At 37.2% G+C, this 22,985-nt stretch overlaps 1 protein-coding gene across 1 annotated transcript; it reads right to left on the bottom strand.

The window, feature by feature from the left end:
• Nucleotides 1-1,790: 1,790 nt before the first annotated feature.
• LOC138696376 (uncharacterized) lies at nt 1,791-16,417 on the bottom strand. Its single transcript, XM_069821262.1, has 2 exons — nt 15,240-16,417; nt 1,791-2,021 (listed from the first exon to the last, which is right to left on the bottom strand). The coding sequence occupies exons 1-2, from the start codon at nt 16,386-16,388 to the stop codon at nt 1,932-1,934; spliced, it is 1,239 nt and encodes a 412-aa protein (XP_069677363.1). The 5' UTR covers nt 16,389-16,417; the 3' UTR covers nt 1,791-1,931.
• Nucleotides 16,418-22,985: the final 6,568 nt, after the last annotated feature.

Below are 22,985 nucleotides of genomic sequence, written 5' to 3'. Positions count from 1 at the left end.
TCCTTCACGCACGCATTAGGTTCTTTGAATGTTTGCTCCATCTTGCATATAAACTTCCCCTTAAGAAATGGCAAGCTCGGGGCATCGAGTAGAAGAATGTTTTCTCGAACACAAAGAAACCTATTCAAGACAGATTTAAAAAAGATAAGGGATTGCTAGTAGACAAGCCAAAACCAGGCTTCGGCAATACAAATGATGGGAATACATCAAGGTGATTTTTTTGAGAATCCGGCATTATCTGCAAGCATCACTGGTGTTGACATTGAAATCATCAGAAGATTCAATATAATTTTGCAAGTGATCTCTTGTGGCCACGAAATAGATGTGGAAAAGTTTCGCAAGTATGCTCTTTGTACGGAAATACTCATGGTACGTCATGCCTCCAACAATTCATAAAATTCTAATCCATGGTCCAGAAATTATCCGTCACGCTATAGTTCCCATTGGTCAACTAAGTGAGGAACCCCAAGAAGCTAGAAACAAGGAATTTAAAAAGTACAGAGAAGGTTTCATCCGGAAGGTGTCCCGAACAAAAACATATGAAGATGTCCTCAACGTGCTGTTGATATCCTCGGATCCGATTATTTTTTTCTCTCTGGAAGATGCCGAAGAAGAAAGCCAAGCAGTTTGACAAGGAGTGCTGGACATGCTGGATATTCGTTCTGCAGTACACGACAGCAGCGACGACACTGACAGTGCGAACGAGGCTGAAGAGTCCCGATGTTAGCTTTTTGTAATTACTTCCTAATTTTCTGCTTTGTGATTTGAAATCGCACTTTTCGTTGATAGAATAGCTTTACAAAAACCAAAAACTACTTTTCTTACTATGTAAATGCCAAGAATAAGTGGGTTTGGCCCCACTGTGGCGACGGCGGAGTTAACCGCCCATTGTCCCGAATGCAGGCAGTTGACATGGATTTATTCTTTGCTGGAACCGATTTCTTACTGTGTCCGTAGAACGAAATCTTTAAAAAATAAGTTTTGTGAAAAATTAATATTTACCAAGGTTGAAATGTTGGCATCTATGTATATGTGCGAATAAGTTTAAGAAGTCTTGTTATTTCAGGAGCTTGGTATCAAAGTTGGACAACTTCACGTTTGTGTTTTTTACAGGAGAGGCGAGAAACTAGATCCCTGGAAACCAATGTCACCGTTATACGTAAAATTTTTTTAAACATTCTCATGGGTCACAGAAATATTTTTCAGTCTCAAAATGTGATTAAAATGAATATTCAGGTCGAAATTTTAAGTTCAAAAAGTGGAGTTGTTCATCTCTGAAACTAAGTCATGGAGGTATCTGTTTTTGAAACCAAACAAAATCTTATTTAAAGTGGGGCTGTCCGTTTCTGAAGCCAAACGAAACCATATTTAAAGTGAAATTGTCTACTTTTGAATCTAAGTCTCTACTAGCTCGGTTTCAAAGCAAATTTACGTAAAACAGTACTTATTCATCCACAAACCGATTATATAAACAATCAGCCATGTTAGATTCATAATGCGTTATGAGATAAGGTGGTATGAATGTTGGCTTCTCATTGGCTACTGAAGGAATTGTCCTAATTTGAAACCAAGCCACAGTGGAGCGCACAATTAAGCGCACAATTAAGTGCTATTTTCGTTCTGTTCTGTCCGTTTCTGTCTAAATAGTTACAGAATCGCATTCAGCACACAAAATTCTATGAAAAACAATCAATAACTCGAAATTGCAAAAAATGGAGCTGTCTAACTTTGATACTATGCTCCTCACTTATTGAGAAACTCTGGTAGTAAAAGAAGAGATTAACAACATATGAAAACATTGGGACAGCCATTATATTAAACCAGAAAATACAGGGCAGAGGAGTCGGTAACTATGCTATCTAAACAATGTTGCGTTTGTGCGTCTACATGTCAATAAACAAGCCAGAGAACTGACGGTTTCTGCTTTCCTTCTAGTTGAGGGGGCGATACAGGTTCGCTTTCATCTCCATGACTAGGATGCCATCTGCCGGCCCGTCTTCAGGGACAGGAGGTACGCTCATCTGCAACAATGCGGGATGTAAAACATTTATTGTTTTATGACATAAACATTTTTGTACAGAATAAAGCAAAATAATCAAGTTCCTTTGATTTTTAGACGTGAAACTTCTATTTTCAAGGTACAAAAGAGAAAAATTGTAACGTTTTGTTATGAAAAGTTTATTCTGACGTCACTCGTGGTACCATGGAAACAGAAGTGTATACGGTTTTCTACAAGGTCCACCTAATTTCTCCATTTAACAATGGTTATTAGGGGAGAAAAATTCATTCCGATGCCGGGGTTGAACACGGGTCTTTGGTTCTACGTACCAAGCGCTCTAACCACTGAGCTACGCCGAAGTTCAATTCACAGCATCGGATCGAATCCCTCTCCTCTATTGTTTTTCCATTTGTTGCCTTACTCCATGTTCGACGTACATGTTGACATATTATATTGAGTCAACTGCCATTGTACAAGGATTACACTCAATTGAGTAACTTGGTGGCCGAGATTCCACAGTATTATGCATTGTTGTGCGAAGAATCTACGTAAAGATTAATTTTTGGTCCTACAGAATTTATCTGTTATGGTAACAATGGTTATTAGAGGAGAAACATTCGATCCGGGTGCTGTAGATTGAACTTCGTCGCTTCTCAGTGGTTAGAGCACTTGGTACGTACAACCAAGGACCCGGGTTCGATCCCCGGCGCCGGATCGAATTTTTCTCCTGTAATAACCATTGTTACCATAACAGACAAATTCTGTAGGACCAAAAATTAATCTTTACGTAGATTCTTCATTTAATGTGTCTCAAGGTTTAATAGCAATAATAAAATTTGTGAATTCTCCTGTTTAAATAAAGGAAATCCCTCATAAGTGTCAATTGACGATTTATTCGGACTTTTAATAAACTCACAATACAAACTAATTAGCTTAGTCGTCAGTGCGACAACTCATCCTGCCCTCAGTTTTTCGCAGTTTCCCTCGGGCGCAAAGACAAAAGTCGTAATGAGACCTAAAATAAATGGTCATGGTCCAAATCCCTTCTTTAAAAAATTTCTCCTTCACTTTTCTTAACAATTTTTCTAAATTATCGACATTCACATTCTTCTATGAGCTCTTCATATGGCATTGACTCACTATCGTACCTCTAGAGTCAATCTCTTTATCTGCAAAGCGACCAACTCTCTCTAGGCTTTTGAATTTGCTTACAATAGGAACATAAATTTTATTGAAAATTATAAAAACTGCAGTAAATTATTTAATAATTACTGTATTTTATCTGAAGATTATGCACTTACTTGCTTTCAATTTAGATCTAACCATAGCAAAGTCTTAAAATTTATGTACGAAAAATTAATAACAACACAGGGGAACTAATTAAACTGAAAGTACGGGGCCAACGACATTACAGCTGGGTACCTGACTAAATGAGTAGATTGGTTTTTACATTTAACATGGAGGCATGAAGTTGCAAATACTCTGCCTGCCATAAATTCACTCATTATGGTGCCACCTCTATTTGAGTGAAATGATGGAAATTATGGATAGGCCTATATGCTTTTTTGTTACGGAGGAGTTGCCCGACGGCTTGCACCGCAGCCTGTCTTATTCTGCTTTTGTCCTTTGATAGGGACATTGTTTAAGTCCGTATGACCCTTTCTTGTAAGTATCGTGATTTACTGTTTGGTGCCATCTATCGATTCAGCTACACATCGCCTAATTCCGACGAAGTCCGCTATGGAAGCCCATCTGTCCTCCTGGGACTTCTGCAGCTATCTCAGATCGATGCCATCTGTATGCAAGTCACGATACTACATCCGCTGCGTCTTCCTCGACCTGAAACTATTGTAAGATGATAGATGAAGTTGTAATTAATGAAGACGAAATGAGTTCGAGGTCCAATGACGAAAGTTAGGCAGCAATTTTACTTCAATTGACTGAGGAAACGTTTCTAAAAATACCCATAACTTTTCACACTCAGATACGCCAGCCATAGACAAATACATACGCTAACCTTTATTCCACAGCGGTGGACGGCTATATGGGTTATGTATACACACAAATATCAAATGAAATACAATACAGTGTTAAAGGTAAACATATTGTACTTTATTATTCTATTTCGAGTATAGACCTTTCACGCGGTCATTGGTAGTCTTATTTCGTTTAATCTCTTGTCAATTGTTATCATTTAACCAATGATCCCATCAATGTTAAATTCAAACCTACCTTTCAGAATAAACTGCGAATCAAAACGGTCTGTCTCGTATCATGGAAAATCCGATCGCTTTAACATGCATTAATAAGTATTAGATAGTATTAGGTAAGAGAACAGCAGAACTTCTTATTATACGAGGATTAACCTACGGATTGGTTATAACATCGTTTGGGTTAAGCGAATGAACCACTGAATAAAAAGCTCTAGAATAAATAAAGGGCAGGCAGCGCATTTTTATTCCCAAACGTACAGCGGATCGAGTAGTTTCTTCTGGTACATCTATTTCGTCACGTCGATGCATAACGTGGCTTGTTAGCCATGGATGCATAAGCAGGGTAGTATTGTGTTACTCTACCGAGGCCAGTGGAGTCCTGCAGTCCGGAGCCGTGGCGCTACTGTTCCTGCGTTCGTAATACCACATCGCGATAGTTCACATTACTCCCGCGGCACCACTCGCCTCGGTCGAGTAAGAAGCAGGTACGCATAGACTATGAATCATAATACAATACAGGTGCTCCATCGTCAATGTTGTATATGTAAAACACCAAGTTACTACTACATTGTGATCTGATTCTAATACTGAGTAAGTTGCATTTTCATTCAGACTTTTGTGTTAATATTATTTTAATTTATCAATCTATGTTATATTGTATTTAATTTTGATCTGTATTTTGTATATATTGTATAAAATGTAAATATTGCTAATTTGTATATTGATTTTTGTTATTATAATTGTGTCACTGTAACGTCTTGTAACGTATAAAGAACATTTTCTTAGCTTAAAAAAAATTTACTGACAGTTATGGTAAAAGATAAGAATTTCATAATCTCAGAATATATATTTTTGTTTACCGGAACCGAGCTGATTTTGTTAAATTAATTAATTGTATACACAGTAGAGCCACAGTCTAATACATACAGTCGCGCAAGTCATACGTATAAAAGATGCCAACATTTGACAGCTAGCGCTACAGTAGCTCTCTAGCGGCAGGCAAGATATATGATAACACATCAGAAAACGGGTTTTGCGTAATTTATTTTATAGTTTTATGCTATACAGTAAGTGTATATGGTTCTTATTAATTTACTTTAGAATCCTAGAAGAATTTCACATGCAGTTAATCTACAAGTTTGAGAAGCTGGGAATAAACGTAATTCTTTCTGCTCCTTACAACTGAATCATGGCCCTGATCACGTATCATGGTTTGAAATAATATAATTTTTCGTACCTGGACGTTAATTCAATTAATTCCTAAATATATTTATGCAACATTGGAACTTTACGGTATATTTCCTGTGAGAAGAGTCAAAATTAATAGCTTCATAATTGTAGAGCATATCTCGTAGGGTACATCGGGTGGTGAACTCCTCTCCTTATTTCCTGAGAAATTAACTATTTTCCATACCGCATATTGGGGTAAACTCGACCGCTGAGGTAAACTTGAAAATAAAAAAAAAGTGAGGATTTAAACCTTAATAGGGTTTATTATTTTTTACATTTCTTAAGAACCGGTATTTCCTTTATTATTTTGAGTCACAAATAGTGCTGATATTATGGTTTAATTTTTTATGGTAAGTTTACAGCATTTTACATTACATTTCCAGTTTTCACACATAGGCTTAATTTTATCTTATCCTACCTATATAGTACGTAATTTACATACCTTACTGTTAATATGACGTAGGTAAGAACAAATAAATGAACACATAATTTTGTTGAAAAAATTTAACTTCAATTAACTCAGAAAATTTACTTTTATTTTCAATAAATAATCGCTGGAACTGTAAAATCAACACCAATAACAGTCATGCAAATTATTACAGAAAAATTGCTATTTTATATTTAAATTTAAAAACGCTCTTTTATTTCTTGAGAACTTAATACGTCTGCCACATGAATCTACACCAAAATATCAGAAATTTATCGACACAGTCTGAAGTGAATATTTTGCAAAAGGATTACAATACTCCATGAATTCTTGAAAAATTAACACCATGATCCCTACTTGAATGCAATATAACATTCAACTTTTTAAAAATATAAATAAAATGATATCTGCAACAAAATAATATGCTGTAACTGGTATTTACTTTGTTTTTATTTAAACTTCCTTCCTGACATATAAATAGGTACACTTACCTCTCTTGGTCTTTAGGGAATCTGAAGAACGAGAAATTCGGAAATTTAAACTTGTTACTGCAATTTACAGCACTGCAAACATTGTTTTTATTCCGACACATGATTAAAACGTTATTATAACATCTCGCATCCCCTAAAAGCACGTGCTGACTGTATCAACTCTATGACCTGTGCCTTGCCTGCCGCTTGGGCGCTAGTGTCGCGAATGTTGGCAAAAAAAGTGTTGAAGTTGCGCGACGTATGAATTAGACTGTGGTAGAGCATCGATTAACCGAATGCCGATCTACCGAAACATCGGTTAAGTGAAAGCGTTCCAGTCAGTAAATTCAAATTTGCGCGCGCGCCATGTAGAAGTTCCGCTAGCGCTGTTTGTGAGATTTAGCGGCAGAAAAACGAGTCTCAGCTCTGAAGCAAACAAAATATTTTGGACTTCTTTTCCTAAACTGTAGGCCATTTTGAACTAGTCAATCTAGGCTAGTCAGTTCTCTGTGTTATTTGTAAGACGTGTGATACAAAATATATACTGTATGTACAGTTTTTTGTTTAATATTAGTGTTTCTTTGTTTCATACTGCTCCTATGACACCGGTACAATTTGTTTTCGTAAATGATCGGTTATCCTAAAAATCAGTTATCCGAACATCCCTGTCCCCAATTGTTTCGGATAATCGATGCTCTACTGTATTGTATTTATAGAGTATATACGGTTAATGTGTATCATATTTACTATTATGTTCTATAATATATATTAGGGCCTATATATATACTAGTTCAGTATTATCATCGATCTAATTATTATATTTTCTGTCATATGTAGCACTGATATTTTGTATAGAGCTAGTTTCGAAGTGTTACTGATTTATGTGGTCAAAAAGCAGCTGCACAGACCATTTCAATTTAGTAGCAGTCCTACTTACAATTGTCATGCTTCATTATTATTATTATTATTATTATTATTATTATTATTATTATTATTATTATTATTATTATTATTATTATTATTATGTACCGAACTAGGCTTTACTTTTCGTAGCGTCCTGAGATAAGCATTTAAGATTAGAGTTTGAAGCTTGAAACTCCAGGATATACTGAGTGATAAGTTTCCTAACTTGTTTGGAAACAAAAATGCGCTGTCTGATAATGAGGAATTTTCTTAGAGTCTAATTATAGACTCATTAATAAACCACTAATATAATCTTAATTCACACACAACTTTAAATTATACATTTTTGTAAATAATATTAGAACTGTTTTCAATATTATGTAGGCCTAACAGATATTCTACGCACAATAATGCAAATTAGGTACATAGGCGGTCTACTTAAACCACACAATATACAGATGAAATCAGGGGCCGTATTCATAGACTTTTCGCAGCACGCGCTACGACCGTACTAAACTAGCCCCGGCTATCCACTGGTTACTTGTACAGAATTCAAATCATATCCTATCGCTAACACTGGTTTATGAATACGAAAAACGCTCATCATCCACCGGAAACCCGCGCTAAAAATGTCTATGAATACGGCCCCAGATGTCTTACTTTTTGGAGTATGAAGAATGCTTTTGTGTGCAATTCAGTAAATAAAAATTTATCTTATTTGGGTACATACTAAATTATTTAATTCATGGTTATGGCCATTGCAATTCAAACATTTCAAATCTCGTTTATATGAGTACTTTAGACAAATTAATTACAACTCCTTATTTAACCCTGCATAATCAGGGGCCCTTGCCCTTCACGGGATTTCGTGGCTAATTCTTAATTCTTAATTTAACAACAGTCCTAATTCAAAGTAGCAAGCTGATGTTTTGGTGATAGCTGAGTGGTCTTGAACTCATAAAGGCTGGCGAAACCAGAGCAGTTATAATAACAAATCTGTCCAGTCCCAATCCCACAGGATTTTCCGGTAGTCGAACCAGAGTGCTCTTACTAATAAGTCGTAATATGACCAAACGATAAGCTATAATATTGTGTTTTTTTAGTGCCCCGTCTTTTTCTGTATACAGTGTGCATCGACTTTTAATGTCAAACATTTGAGGGGATTAGAGGGTGCATACAGTACTAGTTCGGTCCCATCAGATAGCCTATATATCTGAAATATACAGTACTAATTCGGTCCGGGGTTCAGAAAGGTGCGTACTAATTCGGTCCGAACTATGCAGGTATAGACAACTTATATATAATTAAAGAGACTATTACAGTATATATTATGAACTGGCTATCGTATCGAATCCCAATTTTTTATGTTGGTATGATATCGATACTGGCGTGTTTTGACGTTGATAATGATACTTATTCGAACTTGTTTTCATAATTAGGAGCGGTCGTACCTAACCGTAATTTCAGTCACTGATAAACATTCTTTGAATTCGTAGCTACAACAGAAAGTACGACAAACAGTTGTGAATCATTTAACGTCTTTAAATTAATAAACATTCTAAATTGAATTCAAATTGACACTTACATGCAAATTAGAAGTCTAGCAACAAAAAGATCAGACCAATTAAAGAAAGAACAATATATTGGAGACAAAAGGGCAGAATTTGTATCTAAATTAATAAACAGACTCCAATATATAAAACACTGTCCTACAAATTTCTCTCAAAAACATAGATCCTTATCACTCACTACTATGAAGTTTAATAAGTTTTAACTAAGGTTTATACTGTACATTGTACATGATAATCAACATTTTTAACAATGCCTGAAGGAAGGGGCAAGAAATTTTGTAGTTTGCTGTCTCGAGTCACGAATTGACCCGTTCCTGCCTGTATAGAATATGAAGGAAAATGTTGATTTCCAACCAGTACTGCTCCATTTTCGACCCGGGACAGAACTAGTATTGTTAACTTATTGATCCGGGACCGAACTAGTATTGTTAACTTAATAACCCGGGACCGAACTAGCATTGTTAACTTAATAACCCGGGACCGAACTAGTATTGTTAACTTATTGATCCGGGACCGAACTAGTATTGTTAACTTAATAACCCGGGACCGAACTAGTATTGTTAACTTAATAACCCGGGACCGAACTAGTATTGTTAACTTATTGATCCGGGACCGAACTAGTATTGTTAACTTAATAACCCGGGACCGAACTAGTATTGTTTACTTCTTGGCTCCGGACCGAACTAGTATATATTTTTGATCATGGTACCGAACTAGTGAACTCCGGGATTAGACACGCCCTATTCCTGTAATGTTAAATTTTCCTCACTTCATTACCCATTTCCTCAGTAAGCGAAAGAAACCTGCAGTTGTTCTAACAGTGTTTCTCTTAATTTTAACATAACATTTTTGTAGATATATTGAAATTACGTGCAATACAATTTTATTTAAATATGTACTGCAAATTAAAAGGAGAACATATTATTGAGTTTGTATTTTTCCTTTCAAAAATTTGGTATAAGAGGAAACCTCTGTTAAATTATTTGAGAACAGTGATAAGGTACGCTATGGAGTGATGGTCAGCTTATCTGAGTGTGAAACGAGCTGGCTCGAATTCAAACCCCGGTTGGGACAAGTTACCTGGTTGGGGGATTTTTCCAAGGTTATCCTAAACTCATTAAGACCAAACTACGGATGAAAAAAATTCACTAGAAATATTTACAGATGATCTCTGTGTACAGTATATACAATTTTTATACGGAGGTATCAAATCTTTACTTGAAACAGACGTCTCTATACTATGGACGATAGAAAATTTTCGAGAAGTGTTTGGAAATGAACTCTCTGTAGCCTATATGAAACTTACAGACGTATCAGATATTTCATTTAAACAAATAACTCTATACCACATATGAAAGAAAATTTACTAGAAATATTTGCAGCCGACCTCTTTATATATGTATAAAACTGATACATGAAATAAATTTTCCCTTCAAACAGACACCTCTATATTAGGGACCAAAAAGGAAATTCTAGAAATTGTTGAATATGAACACCCTCTTTATGAAGCTCCCCACGTATCAAATATTTTCTTCAAACACACGTCTTTATATTACTGACGAAAGAAAATTTCCTATAAATATTTTCAAATGAACTCTTGTATATACAGACTGTCCCAAATTGTTGTATACAATCTTCGAAACACTATTTCACAACAAAAAAATGAGATAGAAATACTATCTTTGCGGTTTATGATTCAAAAGGCAGTGGAAAGCATGGAAACATGTTCAACTGTTTTTAAAACAAACATGACGGTGAAATTATCGTTCGATAAACATAAGTGGATACTGAAATGTTATTGGAAAGTGGAGAATGTTGTTGAGGTTCAACGACGTTGGAGGGTTGAATTTGGAACACAACCACCAACAAGGTTAACTATCATAAGAATCCGAAACAATTTTGAAGTCGACGGAACGGTGCAATATGTGTTGAAAGGGCGGTGCGGAAGAAAGAGAAGTTCCACCGATAACGAGAGTGTAGATGCAGTCATGCAGGCTTTTGCTCAATCCCCAAAGAAGTCAATGAGGCAATGTCCTCGTGAGATTGGTATCAGCAAATCCAGTGTTCATCGAATTTTGCGAGCTCAAAAATGGAAGCCTTACATTCCGAGACTTGTCCACGCACTAAATGATGGGGGCCAGAGATGGATAGGACGAAGAAGAAGTGCTGCGGATTTAACCCTTCCAGACTTCTACCTATGGGGAGCTCTAAAGGACACAATGTACGCCACAAAACCACAAACACTGGAGGAGCTGAGAGTTCAGATTGAACATGCCTGTAATGATATTCCATTAGCAACAATCCAGTTGGTATGCCACTCTGTTGTACGTCGTTGTTGGGAGTGTGCTGGCGGAAGGGGGTCATTTTGAACATGTACGAGCTTAAGGAATATAAAACCGCAAAAATCGTATTTCTGTCTCATCTCGTTACTGAGAAATAGTGTTTCAAAATGCGTATACATCAATTTGGGACACTCTGTATAAAGCTTATTCACGTGCCATATCTTTTCTCCAAATAGACATCTCTATATTATGGACGAAAGAAATTGTTCTAGAAATGTTTGGAAATGAACTCTCTGCATATGAAGGTTATATATCTACTGTACGTATCAGATCTTTTCTTCAGACAGACATCTCTAAATTACGGACGAAAGAAAATTTCATACAAATAGTTCGAAATCAATTCTCTGTATATGAAGCTTATACAATGTAGTCCACGTATGAAATTTCTCCTTTAAATAGACATTTTCATATTACAAACGAAAGAAAATTTTATAGAAACGTTTACAAATTAACTCTCTGTATACATAAAAATCTTATACATGTAGCCTATCAAGTACTTCTTTCAAATAAACATTTCTATATTATGAACGGAAGAAATTTTTCTAGAAATGTTTTCAGATGAAAGATTTGACTCTATAAATAACCATTTGTTAAAGATTTGTTAACTTGAATAAGACAAAGTTATCAGAAAATATTAAATAGGACGGGGAACTGAAACTTTTCAAACCAGTAGGCCAAAATAGTAATATTAAATCTGGATAGCTACACAACATGGCGAACACTTAATTACAGATATACTATGGACAGGGCCACAGTTCCCGGTCCTTTAATCTCTGGATGTGCATACACGAAAAATTCCGTCGCAGAAATGGAGCGCTTTAATACAAAATCGGCCCGGCATTGTTGTCACCTTGCTGAAAATGTTTGTAATCCTATCAGTGATCCCAACGCGAAAAAAACTAATTTCCCCTCCCGCCCCTTATGCAGAGCAATTGAAATGGGATTGGTATCGGTATAATTGTGTAAATACAGCTCTGAGCACTATTGGAAATAGTTGTAATCGCTTCAGTGTTACCAACGTAAAACTAGTTTGTAATCCCTTCTGTTGTGAAGTTCCCATAAAATTAATCCAATTCGAATCAATTGTTTGTGATACTTTGTACTCAAGCAGAGAATAATACTACTGAAATTCAATCGGTAATACCGACCAATGATTTCAGCATCTATCAACAGTAAAGAGAACAATGCAGGATCGCACATACTTTTCTCGTAATATTATATTTGTTCTGAGTAACTAGTAAAACCACTATTTAACGTGCAGCCTTGTCAAATTAGGTTTCCACGGCTAGATATTTACAGATCTTATTATTTTATGTCTGGCTCTTCGTCTGTGTGTAGTCTTTTCTCATTAACTATTGCGCGAAGTATGCTCATATTAATGTTCATTAATGTTCATATTGATGCAGAGGAAAAGAGATTCGTTGAACAAATACATACATACATACATACATACATACATACATACATACATACATACATACATACATACATACATACATATAGTCCACACATGTGGAGTAACGGTCAGCGCGTCTGGCCGCGAAACCAGATGGCCCGGGTTCGAATCCCTGTCGGGGCAAGTTACCTGGTTGAGGTTTTTTCCGGGGTTTTCCCTCAACCCAATATGAGCAAATGCTGGGTAACTTTCGGTGTTGGACCCCGGACTCATTTCACCGGCATTATCACCTTCATTTCATTCAGACACTAAATAACCTAGATGTTGATACAGCGTCGTAAAATAACCCAATAAAATAAATAAATACATACATACACAATATGAATGGGAATACAAACAAACCTAGAGTATTAATTCCTTATTCACAATATTTTTAATATATTTTGTATATCAAAAGGTATAGTAGACCTATATTTTTAAGTTTTAATATTAAACACAGTCCATAATAATAACAATTATTAGTTCATTTTAACAAATTTTTACATTTTTGAGACTGTGATAATAATAATAATAATAATAATAATAATAATAATAATAATAATAATAATAATTGATAATTATTTTTGACCGGGTAGCTCAGTTGGTATAGCAACTGGCTACTGTCTGGGAGGTCTCGGGTTCTATCCCGAATGATAACGGTATTTTTCTCGTTGCCAATACAATCAGAATAGCCTTCTGTCAAATTGAGTACCGCGTCTTTCACGGGGATAAAAGGCGGTCGGAGTGTGGTGTCAACGACACTACCTTATTCTAGTGCGAAGATCATGAAAACATAGGTCTCTACCATCCTGCCTCCTATGCGCTTTCATGACGTCTAAAGGGGATACTTATACTGTATCTTTATTATTATTTAGAGACATTTGCATATGAAATGTCATAATGTCTGCTGTAAAAGTATGGTAGTTCATTCGAAATCTTTCTAAAAATAGGACACATTTAAATTTACTCATGTCGATCTCATGTTTTTTTAATTGTATTGTACAAAAATAGTTCCAAATAATAAAATTAAGAATTTATAGTCCTAGAAATGTCCAGTTGGTAGAATTAACATGACGTTGATACATTTAGTTAAAGTCATGTTAATTCTACCAACTGGACATTTCTAGGACTATAAATTCTTAATTTTATTATTTGGAACTATTTTTTGTACAATACAATTAAAAAAACATAAGATCAACATGAGTAAATTTATTATAAATTTATATATAACTAATGGCGGGTATTTGTCTGTTCGTCTTTCACCCATATGAAGCCAGTTGTGTAGACCAATTTACCGACACAATCGTTGCTCAGGTTGCGCCATAGGAGTCTGGTCTACGCTACATCCGCGATAAAATGAGACGATGGAAATTTGTTAGGATGCCACAAGGAACCGGAGCTCCAGGAGAAAACTGCTGTGTTACCTGGACCAAGGTATAAATCCGTGGTACACCTGGGATCGAACCGGGTCCGCACTAGACCACTACCACAAAAAATATAAAATTAGGGTAAAAATAAATGCAAAGTTATGCGTTTAAGAAATAATAATTTAGAGGTGACGCAAAACGTTGCTGACTTCGATATGATTTTTCCAGTACATCTTGAATTCACCGAGTATCCAGGTACAGTCTATAATAAAAATCTTAGCGTTAATCATAAAATACAATTTCCTTTAAAATGTTTGCACTAATCATAAAATTGTCCACCGTTGTGGAGTAATGGTCAGCACGTCTGGCTATGAAACGAGCGGGCCCGGGTTCAAATCCTGATTGGGACAAATTACCTGTTTGGGATTTTTCCCGGGGTTTTCCCTCAACCAACTGAAGCAGAATTGCTGGGCAATTTTCGGCGTTGGACCTTGAACTCATTTCACCATCATTAATTCACATATCATCATCATCATCATCATCATCATCATCATCATCATCATCATCATCCATACAATAGCCCGGGTTAAGTTCACAGTACGGCGTGCTGTACTTGTACAAGAGCGCAGTCGTTCGGCTATCCAATCATTCACAGAATAGGAGTGATAAGCACAATAAGCCTCAGGCTGCAGTGCAAGCATTCGGGTCTCTCCTCCGTGCAAAAAAGAATCATAAAATGAAAATTTCTTTAAAACATATCCGTTTAGTGTTTTCAAACTCTTAATTTTATTGTTTTCGACCTACTCTAGGACATATGATATGATTATCGGTTTGTGGGTCATAACTATTCAGAAAATATGTTATTCGTAAGCTTTCAACAATAGTTATAACTAATAATATTTAGCTCTTACGGTTAGATTAATCGATGACTGGATTGAAGTTTTTCTCGGCATGCACCTAACAAAACAAAGGACATGCCACTAGTAACTAACAAACAGTCATACTCTACGCGGGATTTTAATTTACGACCGCATGACATTAATGTGCGCTCCATAGTCATTTCCTAGAAATCAACTGCCTTGCCACCTATACGTTTAAGGGAAATTATACGCGAGTTGGTTACACCATTATTTAATTTTAAAAAAAGGTAGATTATAACACAAGTTATCAATTGAATGTACTGTAAATACGTGAAAAGATTGTGCACATCAACGTTTCTACATATGTAAATAATTATCTACACAAGAATTTGAGTTGTCATGGATACAAGAAAGTAGCTCACCGTTACTTGGTAACCGTGGTCGTTGCGCAGACGGAAGGCGCCCACCTGGCGGTCTCCGAACGGCTGGGATGTCATGACGGGGGTTCCCCTCTGGTCCACGATCACTTCCGGCACTTGGGGCTCTTGCCTCAAAACCAAGGGTTGCGGTGGCCGCCGGTAGAGCCCCCCTGCGGGAACCTGCTCCTCTATCTGGAACATACTCCTCAGATCGCCGCCACGTAACTGGTGGTATCGACCGTGCCCCCTGGGAACTCGCCCCATGGGGTCGAACATGACGCCTGATGTATCACGCGCACTTCTCAAAGCATAGGGATATCTTCCATAAAAATTTCTCTCATCGAATTGTTGATAGTAAGGGTTGTTTGCTTGTTGGAATCGATCGAATTTGTGGAATCTGTTTTCGAAATAGGGCCCCGAATAGTCCTCCGTTTCAAATGTTTGCTGTATGTCATTCTGACTAGCATAAGGAAGGGCAATGAAATTGGGAGGTCTGTTCCGAACATTTTCGAAATAATTAGGATAAAAAGGGGGTCCAAAATCTAATGAATTTCGTGAAAGAGGTCGTTGGAACTGGTTCCAAAAGGAAGGTTGCTGATATGGGAGTGGATTTTGATAAGGAGGAACGTAAGTATTCACAAATGGGGCATTGACCAGACTTGGATAGGCATTTGTTTTCGGAATTAAGAAGTTGCTAGGAGTCACTAAATTGTAGGCAACTGGAAGACCGGATGGAGTAGTGTAGGCATTTGTTCTCGGAGTCAAGTAGTTGCTAGGAGACAAACCTGGCGTGTAGTATTGTACTCCACTCTTAGGGTCGACGTAAACTCCAATATTGAGCTCCTTAGAGCTAGCAGACGGCTCCTGCACCACGTTGGAGGGAGGAATAGGTTGTGCAAAGATGCTAGGTGGCGAATACGTCTTGGCCGAGTGCTTGTTGAGCAGCACGTCGCTGTCGTTGCCATCGTCTTTGACTCCCACTGCAAAACCGACGTCAAGGTCCCTTGAAGATGGCTCCTGGAATACGTCGCTGTTCCTACGGGAGACGTCGTGGCCCTGGTAAACGTCCTGGAAGAACTGCCTCAGCCGTTGTTCATCCAGGGCCCCGTGACTGACTTGCAAGACGAGCAGCAGGACCAGCAAGCTCTTCATCGCGTGGCAGACGAGAAGATAATGAGGGAGTCATAGGACAGATATCTGCGCTCGGTGGAGTACAGGTTGTGCTGAAAATACGTTCTCCATCACACAGTCAACTATCTGTTTAAGCTCCTTTTACGTTCTCATTGTACGATTTTTACATAAAAACCATTGCGGTGCTGCGAAAAATGTATCACGCGATTCTTATGGAAACATACGGTTTTAGCAATCGTGATGGCGAAAAAGCTGTTTTAGAATGTAGTCCGTCTGTGCATAGCGATGAAACTATTTAAGCGGATTTTGTTCATATTCAGTATTTCAGAGGCAAATGATATTTATATACCACACTATGCATTGGAGGGGAAAAGAAACTGGCCACCCTAACCCCATTATCTCCTGGCCTAGTTGCCTCATGAGTGATCTTTTATTGGTGTTACTTAAGAGGTTCAAGCCTGTTTTCGAATAGCTGACTAAACAACAACTCCATTGTCTATTGGTTTAGTTGCCTCATGAGCGATGCCTTATTGGTGTCATAAGGTTCTAACCTGTCTTCGGAGAGTTGACTAAACAACAATACACTATGCAAATCGAAGTACTGAACATAGCGATTTAACATACGAATCAGTTTTTCCCAAATACTCTCTCCTCTGTTTACATTGCTGTTGTTGTTTCGTCAACTGTCCGAAGACAGATCTGAAACTCACAAGTGATACCAAGAAGGCACCACTTATGAGGCAACTACGCCAGGAGATAGAGTAGCCAGTTACTTGCCCCCTCCATTGCATACATCGCAGACTAGCTACATATTACACTAGTCAGACATCAGATGCATATAAACAATATTGTTCTTTCTCTGACACATCGTCAAGTGCGATGTACTGTTTACATTAAAAAAAATATTTACGTATATTTTTTAGCTTTAAACGTGAATCAGAATACCTAAACAATAACGCATTTACTTTTATTTACTATCAGAGAAAAGTACGAGCAACGTAACATTCGATGAAAGAGTAATGGAACGGAAAAAAACTCTCTCCGGCGCCGGGATTTGAACCCGGGTTTTTAGCTCTACGTGCTGATGTATCCGGTGTGGCTTAGTGGATAAAGCATCAGCACGTAGAGCTGAAAACCCAGGTTCAAATCCCGGCGCCGGAGAGAGTTTTTCTCCGTCCCATTACTCTTTCATCGTATGATGAAGCAGAATATCTGCATGGAAATATCATATATACTTCGGTACATTAAAATAATATAAACGTAACAATGCTTTATTTACCTTTACGTAGATATATCAGTAATTCTGTTTCATTGGGGTTGGGCCATGGTCCACAACAATGTTACAAATTTTATAACCAATTACGACCATAAGATAAAACAAGGTTATGGGAGTTTTGTGCTATTAATAGGTTCGTTCCAGGAAGCAATTCAGAACGCGTTCCGAACTAATACCGAACTTCTTTCGACGCTTGCGCTAGTTGTATATGGTGTCAAGAGTTCTGGATTTTACGTTGTTGGAACGTTTCTTGAACTGTTCTTTCACACCTTCGGAGTTTCTTCTCATATTAAAATTATATTCATCTTCCGAACTTCATTCGTCATAAAATATATCACTATCATCTTCCATATCACTCATGATCGACTATTTTTTTTATTTTAATCTGTCTAGTCTCGAAGGATTTTAACCATAATTTCAGATTAAACCATCTGCGCATGCGTCAGCAGTTTAGAATTCCCAGTTATACTCTTAATGGAGAACCAATTTCACTCGTTCCGAACGAGTTCTGAACAGAAAACTGGAAGTTCACTATCGGTTCGGAATCAGTTCTAGTCTTGTTGGAACGCACATTGAACTACTGCGCATGAGCAGGCAGTTCAGAATCGATTCCGAACCGTGCTGGAACAAACCTAATGCTTCTGGTTAATAACGAAACTGAAATGAAGTATTATAGTGTAGAAGAAAAGGTATTGTTCGTGAAGTGGTATTATGGTGGGAATTCCATACGTCATGTAACATATGTTTGCAGTTAATTTTCTTAATTTTCCTGAACGCTAAATGCATTTTTAACCGTTTATTTAATTATTTTTTTTATTTATTTGGTTACAGTGCGTTACAATGCTGACTAACAGCATTGAACTCCGATCATAGGCTATAGTTGCCATTCACTTATCAATGTACCGTTTTTATACATTCATAGGTAGACCTATTACATTATATGCATACATGCACACATTAAAAAAATTATTTACATTTCTTCTAGCGTATTTATTTTCCTCATTAGTTTTTCTCGTACTCTCCAAGAAAATGTTCCTAGGTATTTTATTAGCTGTTCATTTGTAAATTATTCTTGATATTTTGGCTTATATAATTTCATTACTAAAATGAAACTGCTTTCACTCCCATCTGTCTTAACACATGTTCGCAATATATAACATGATTTTTATTTTCTGCTTCGAAAAATAATATACATCTGCCATTTTCCATATTATCCGTAAAATCGTTTAGTTTCCAATCTCCCAACCGAATCCATGCAAAACCAATTCTAGCATTTCCATCGCATATCGCTGTATGTGGTTCTTGACTCAATACAGTCCGTTTATTTTGTACTCGCCGGTATTAAAACTCGTGTCTCCTGTATAGGAATATATACCTTCACTAACGATTCGCCAAATAAAACTATTAAAAGGCCACCGCATAATGTAGAGTGTAGACCAGCGGTCATCAACACAGTGTACCCTCGGGCTAGCGTCTTTTACCCGCGGATATGACATTGCACTAGCGTGCATCCGTGGCTGCTGGCGGGTATGCTGTCTCCCTATTCCTTCTGCACGACGGAGCATATTTCGTTGCACTCCTTGCACTTTACCCATTTCAGCAAGTGCTGACGACCACTGGTGTAGACCATTGGGGTAGGGCACAGGTTATTTCGGCTAATTATTTTCTGATTGGTTTTTACGAGGTATTCCCCAAATGTAAGGAGAATATCAGGTAAATCTTTCACGAATCTTCGGCCTCATGAAACTAATATAATATCTATTACCAATTCCACCTACATTCCGTAATTGCGTACTTGATATAGCGTTGTTAATACAGTAGAATATAATTAATAAAGGCTCTTTTACATACTACTGCACAGTCAGGCCTATAACAAAGGGAACAGCAAAAGGGAAAACCAAAATAATCGTAGAAACAGCGAGGATCAGGCCTCTGGGGAGTGGCCGTCAGCCGACAGAGTCGCCGTTTGAGAGACAGGCTGTGACCAGCGCGACATGTGACATTACAGGCGGATTACGAACACATGTCAATTGGCGGAAAGGCCGCAACAGGACGCTTAACCTTGCTACTTTGGGAAAAGGAAATAAACCTTATGACCTCATTCAAATGGGCGTAAGCAGTGTACCTTATGAATCCTACATATCTGAACATAAATGCTGGTCATCTGAACCCAAGAGTTCATTCAGTTTAAAAGTTACTGTGTGAGAATTATCAAAATCAGCCGTAAAAAATATAAACGTGACAGTTATTTACCACTAATACGAGTGCGTGCCATTTAGTAATAGCAACATGACGTACCACAGAGACAGCATGTGTGCACGGAAACAGTAGGCTAAGTATTGTTCTATTAGATACGTTTTATTTTTATGAGGCAAAATCGCTATATTATAATTCATAGTTTACCTTTTCGCAGCTATAGTGGATAAGGAAATCCGGATCCGCGAGCCAGCTGTAACGACTGGGGGGAGAATCATCGTGCTAACCATACATTTCTCCGTTCTGGTTGGATGATCGTTCACCTCTACTGAGGCATGTGAACGTGAGCTCAGCAGTCGGCTGGTAGACCATAATCCTCTATTGGCTGCATAACAATAATATTATTATTTCACACATTTGAATATTTTAACAGTCGCATACCAATGCCCATTGTTACACCCAACTAATACCAATGGCGTGGGATCAGTGACTAACTCAATGAGTTTACACTGTTTCTGCAGTAAAACTGGGTATATTATATATATATTTGTATCGTTATGACTTAAGGATCTTTTATATAAACTTTATTACATTTCCATTTTACACAGCTATTTTTCAACAGACAAAAAAGAAATGTCTCCTAAGAAATATACAATTGTATTTACTACATTCATGTAATAATATGATAATGCATAGTTACATAATAATAATAATAATAATAATAATAATAATAATCCGTGGCGCTACAGCCCATGAAGGGCCAAGACCGACCAACCGGCTGCTGGCCTCACGGCCACATGCCGAAGCAGAGGTGGACGATCATCCAACCAGAATGGAGGTATCGTGTGGTTAGTACGATGAGCCCCCCAGCCGTTATAGCTGGTTTGCGTAACCGGATTTCGCTACCTATCGTAGCTCCCCAAGTGCATCACGATGCTGGGTGGGCACCGGTCCCATACACTGACCGAAATTTCATTAGAAAATGTCTTCCCCTACGAGGACTCGAACCAACGCGCATTCCGTAACGTGAGTCCTAGGCAGGATGCCTTAGACCACGACGCCACGACGCGGGACGCAAAGTTATGTACCATACATAAATAATAATGTAAACAGAAACAATCATTCGATTTTTGCCTCTGAACGTGGATGCCTTCGTAAGGGCTGAACTTCTAAAACAATAAGTAACAATAAGTATTTACATGCAATAGGTAACCAGAAGCCTGTTATTTTCTCATATGCTATTACAGCTCAAAATAGTACTCTATAATTTATAAAAGAATAAATATTTATAAAAAGAATAAAAAGCGATGTAATAATTCAAAGAGGTAAAGCAGAAATTGCCTTGTTCTTCTTCTGACTTACTTTTTTTCTATTACATCTTGCTCTGTAAGCTCCTGAATAACATCTTCATTTCCACTACTAGAACTATCAAATAAAGCATGTTTCTGAAACCCCATTTCAATATCTGCGTCTGTCAAGTACTTCCTCTTAGACATATTTACAGTGAAAGAAATAAATACAACCTTCTAATTGCAATTGTTATGAGTAGGGCTAAGAATTGTATGCCGTTACATTGCGCTTCATGCGCCTCTGACTTTAGGTACCAGTACGTAATTGCGTTGGGGTGGGGGATTTCAGTGCGTTTCGTTCAGCAGTGAACTTTAGTTGATCGGCTACATTACGACCGAATACTGCTATTCGTAACAAGCAACATTCAACGTCTTGTAAAGAAGAATAATAGCAAGATGCTGATGACGAAATTTATAACTTAATTTCAAATGAGGAAATTTGTAATAATGATACAGTTTTGAGATAAATAATGCTTGTATAAAATATTTCAAATATTCCCCCATTGTTTCTGCAGAAGTGGGACGAAGTTTCTCTAGATGTAAGGCTGTGTTTTCTAGCAACAAGCAATCATTCTCCTTTGAAAATTTGAAAATGTGATTTGTTATTCACTGCAACAATACATGAAATGAAAAATCATATAAAAAAACCATAATACACTATCATATTAACATAGTGAAATAATAAGGCTGGTACTTGTCATGTTATTTTAGGTGTATTTTCTACAGACATAAAATAAAATGTCTTTAAAATAGTGCAATTTCTCTTTAACCAAAAAAAAAAGTCTTTAAATTTTTCTTTAGCAGATAGTTGTGTTTCGAAGTCAAACGAGTGACTTTCAACCACCCAAATGCTGAGGACTAACTTACCGTGATGATAAGCATGAGTTCAAACGAACGAAAGACACTGCGTTAACTCACCTCAACTCTGAGACGTACTCAAAGTCAGAGGCGCACGAAGAGCACTGGTAGTATAACGGCATATATTTCTCAGGCCTAGTTATGAGTCTAATATAATAAATATGAAAATAAGAAATCCAACGTGCACATGTACGGACAAAAATTAATTTTACTCGACAATTAACTGCTGTCCAAACTTTATTTTTTTGTTACAACATGTATAATATAATAACAATAAAAGTAATAAAAGCATAAAACAAATTTCCCTGTAACAAAAGAGATATTATTAAAAATATCCTTTGGGGTCAGTAGCTGACCCTCCCCACCCATTGGTATGCGGCTGTTAAAGCTAGTAAAAGCGATATGAGAAAACTGAATCCCGAGTTTAAATAAAATTATCACTTCTTTCTTTGTCTCTTCCTCTTTTTACGTTTTCACAGTCACGAATTAGGCAAGTACAGTTCACAGACCCGCCTGGCACGGTACAACACGCCGCAGAGACAACACAAGACAACAAACAATAAAGAATAACACCCAGTCGTATGGACGGAGGACAAAACTCTTCCATTGCTCACATCGGGAATCGAACCTCTGACCTCTTGGGTGGGAAGTGCATACATATGCCACTTACTAAACCAATACGATGGACTAAATAAAGTTACTGTCATGAAGGTCATTCTAATACGCAAAAAGTGCGGAGAATAATAAATAAGTGTATTGTTCACCATATTACTCAATAGGACAGTGTTCACTTATTCTTACTGTAGTAGTATCCTAGCAACTAGTTATAAAAGTAAAGTAAGGTTGCCCCTATTACAGGCCGTGGTGGGCACAAGGTAATGGAATGTTAAGACTCGCACCTTCACAGATAGCATTAAGAGCAGTAGGGAAGTCATTCCT

Source organism: Periplaneta americana, chromosome 3 (assembly GCF_040183065.1).
Source record: "Periplaneta americana isolate PAMFEO1 chromosome 3, P.americana_PAMFEO1_priV1, whole genome shotgun sequence".
NCBI classification, from domain to species: domain Eukaryota; kingdom Metazoa; phylum Arthropoda; class Insecta; order Blattodea; family Blattidae; genus Periplaneta; species Periplaneta americana.
The sequence above is the reverse complement of the archived record's forward strand: the minus strand, read 5'-3'. Positions and strand labels throughout refer to the sequence as shown.

Excerpts from the sequence above, each read along its gene's own strand:
- LOC138696376 (XM_069821262.1), bottom strand. The coding sequence starts at position 16,388 with ATGAAGAGCTTGCTGGTCCTGCTGCTCGTCTTGCAAGTCAGTCACGGG. Across the intron at positions 2,022-15,239 it reads ACCACGGTTACCAAGTAACG|ATGAGCGTACCTCCTGTCCC; the intron begins GTGAGCTACTTT and ends GCATTGTTGCAG.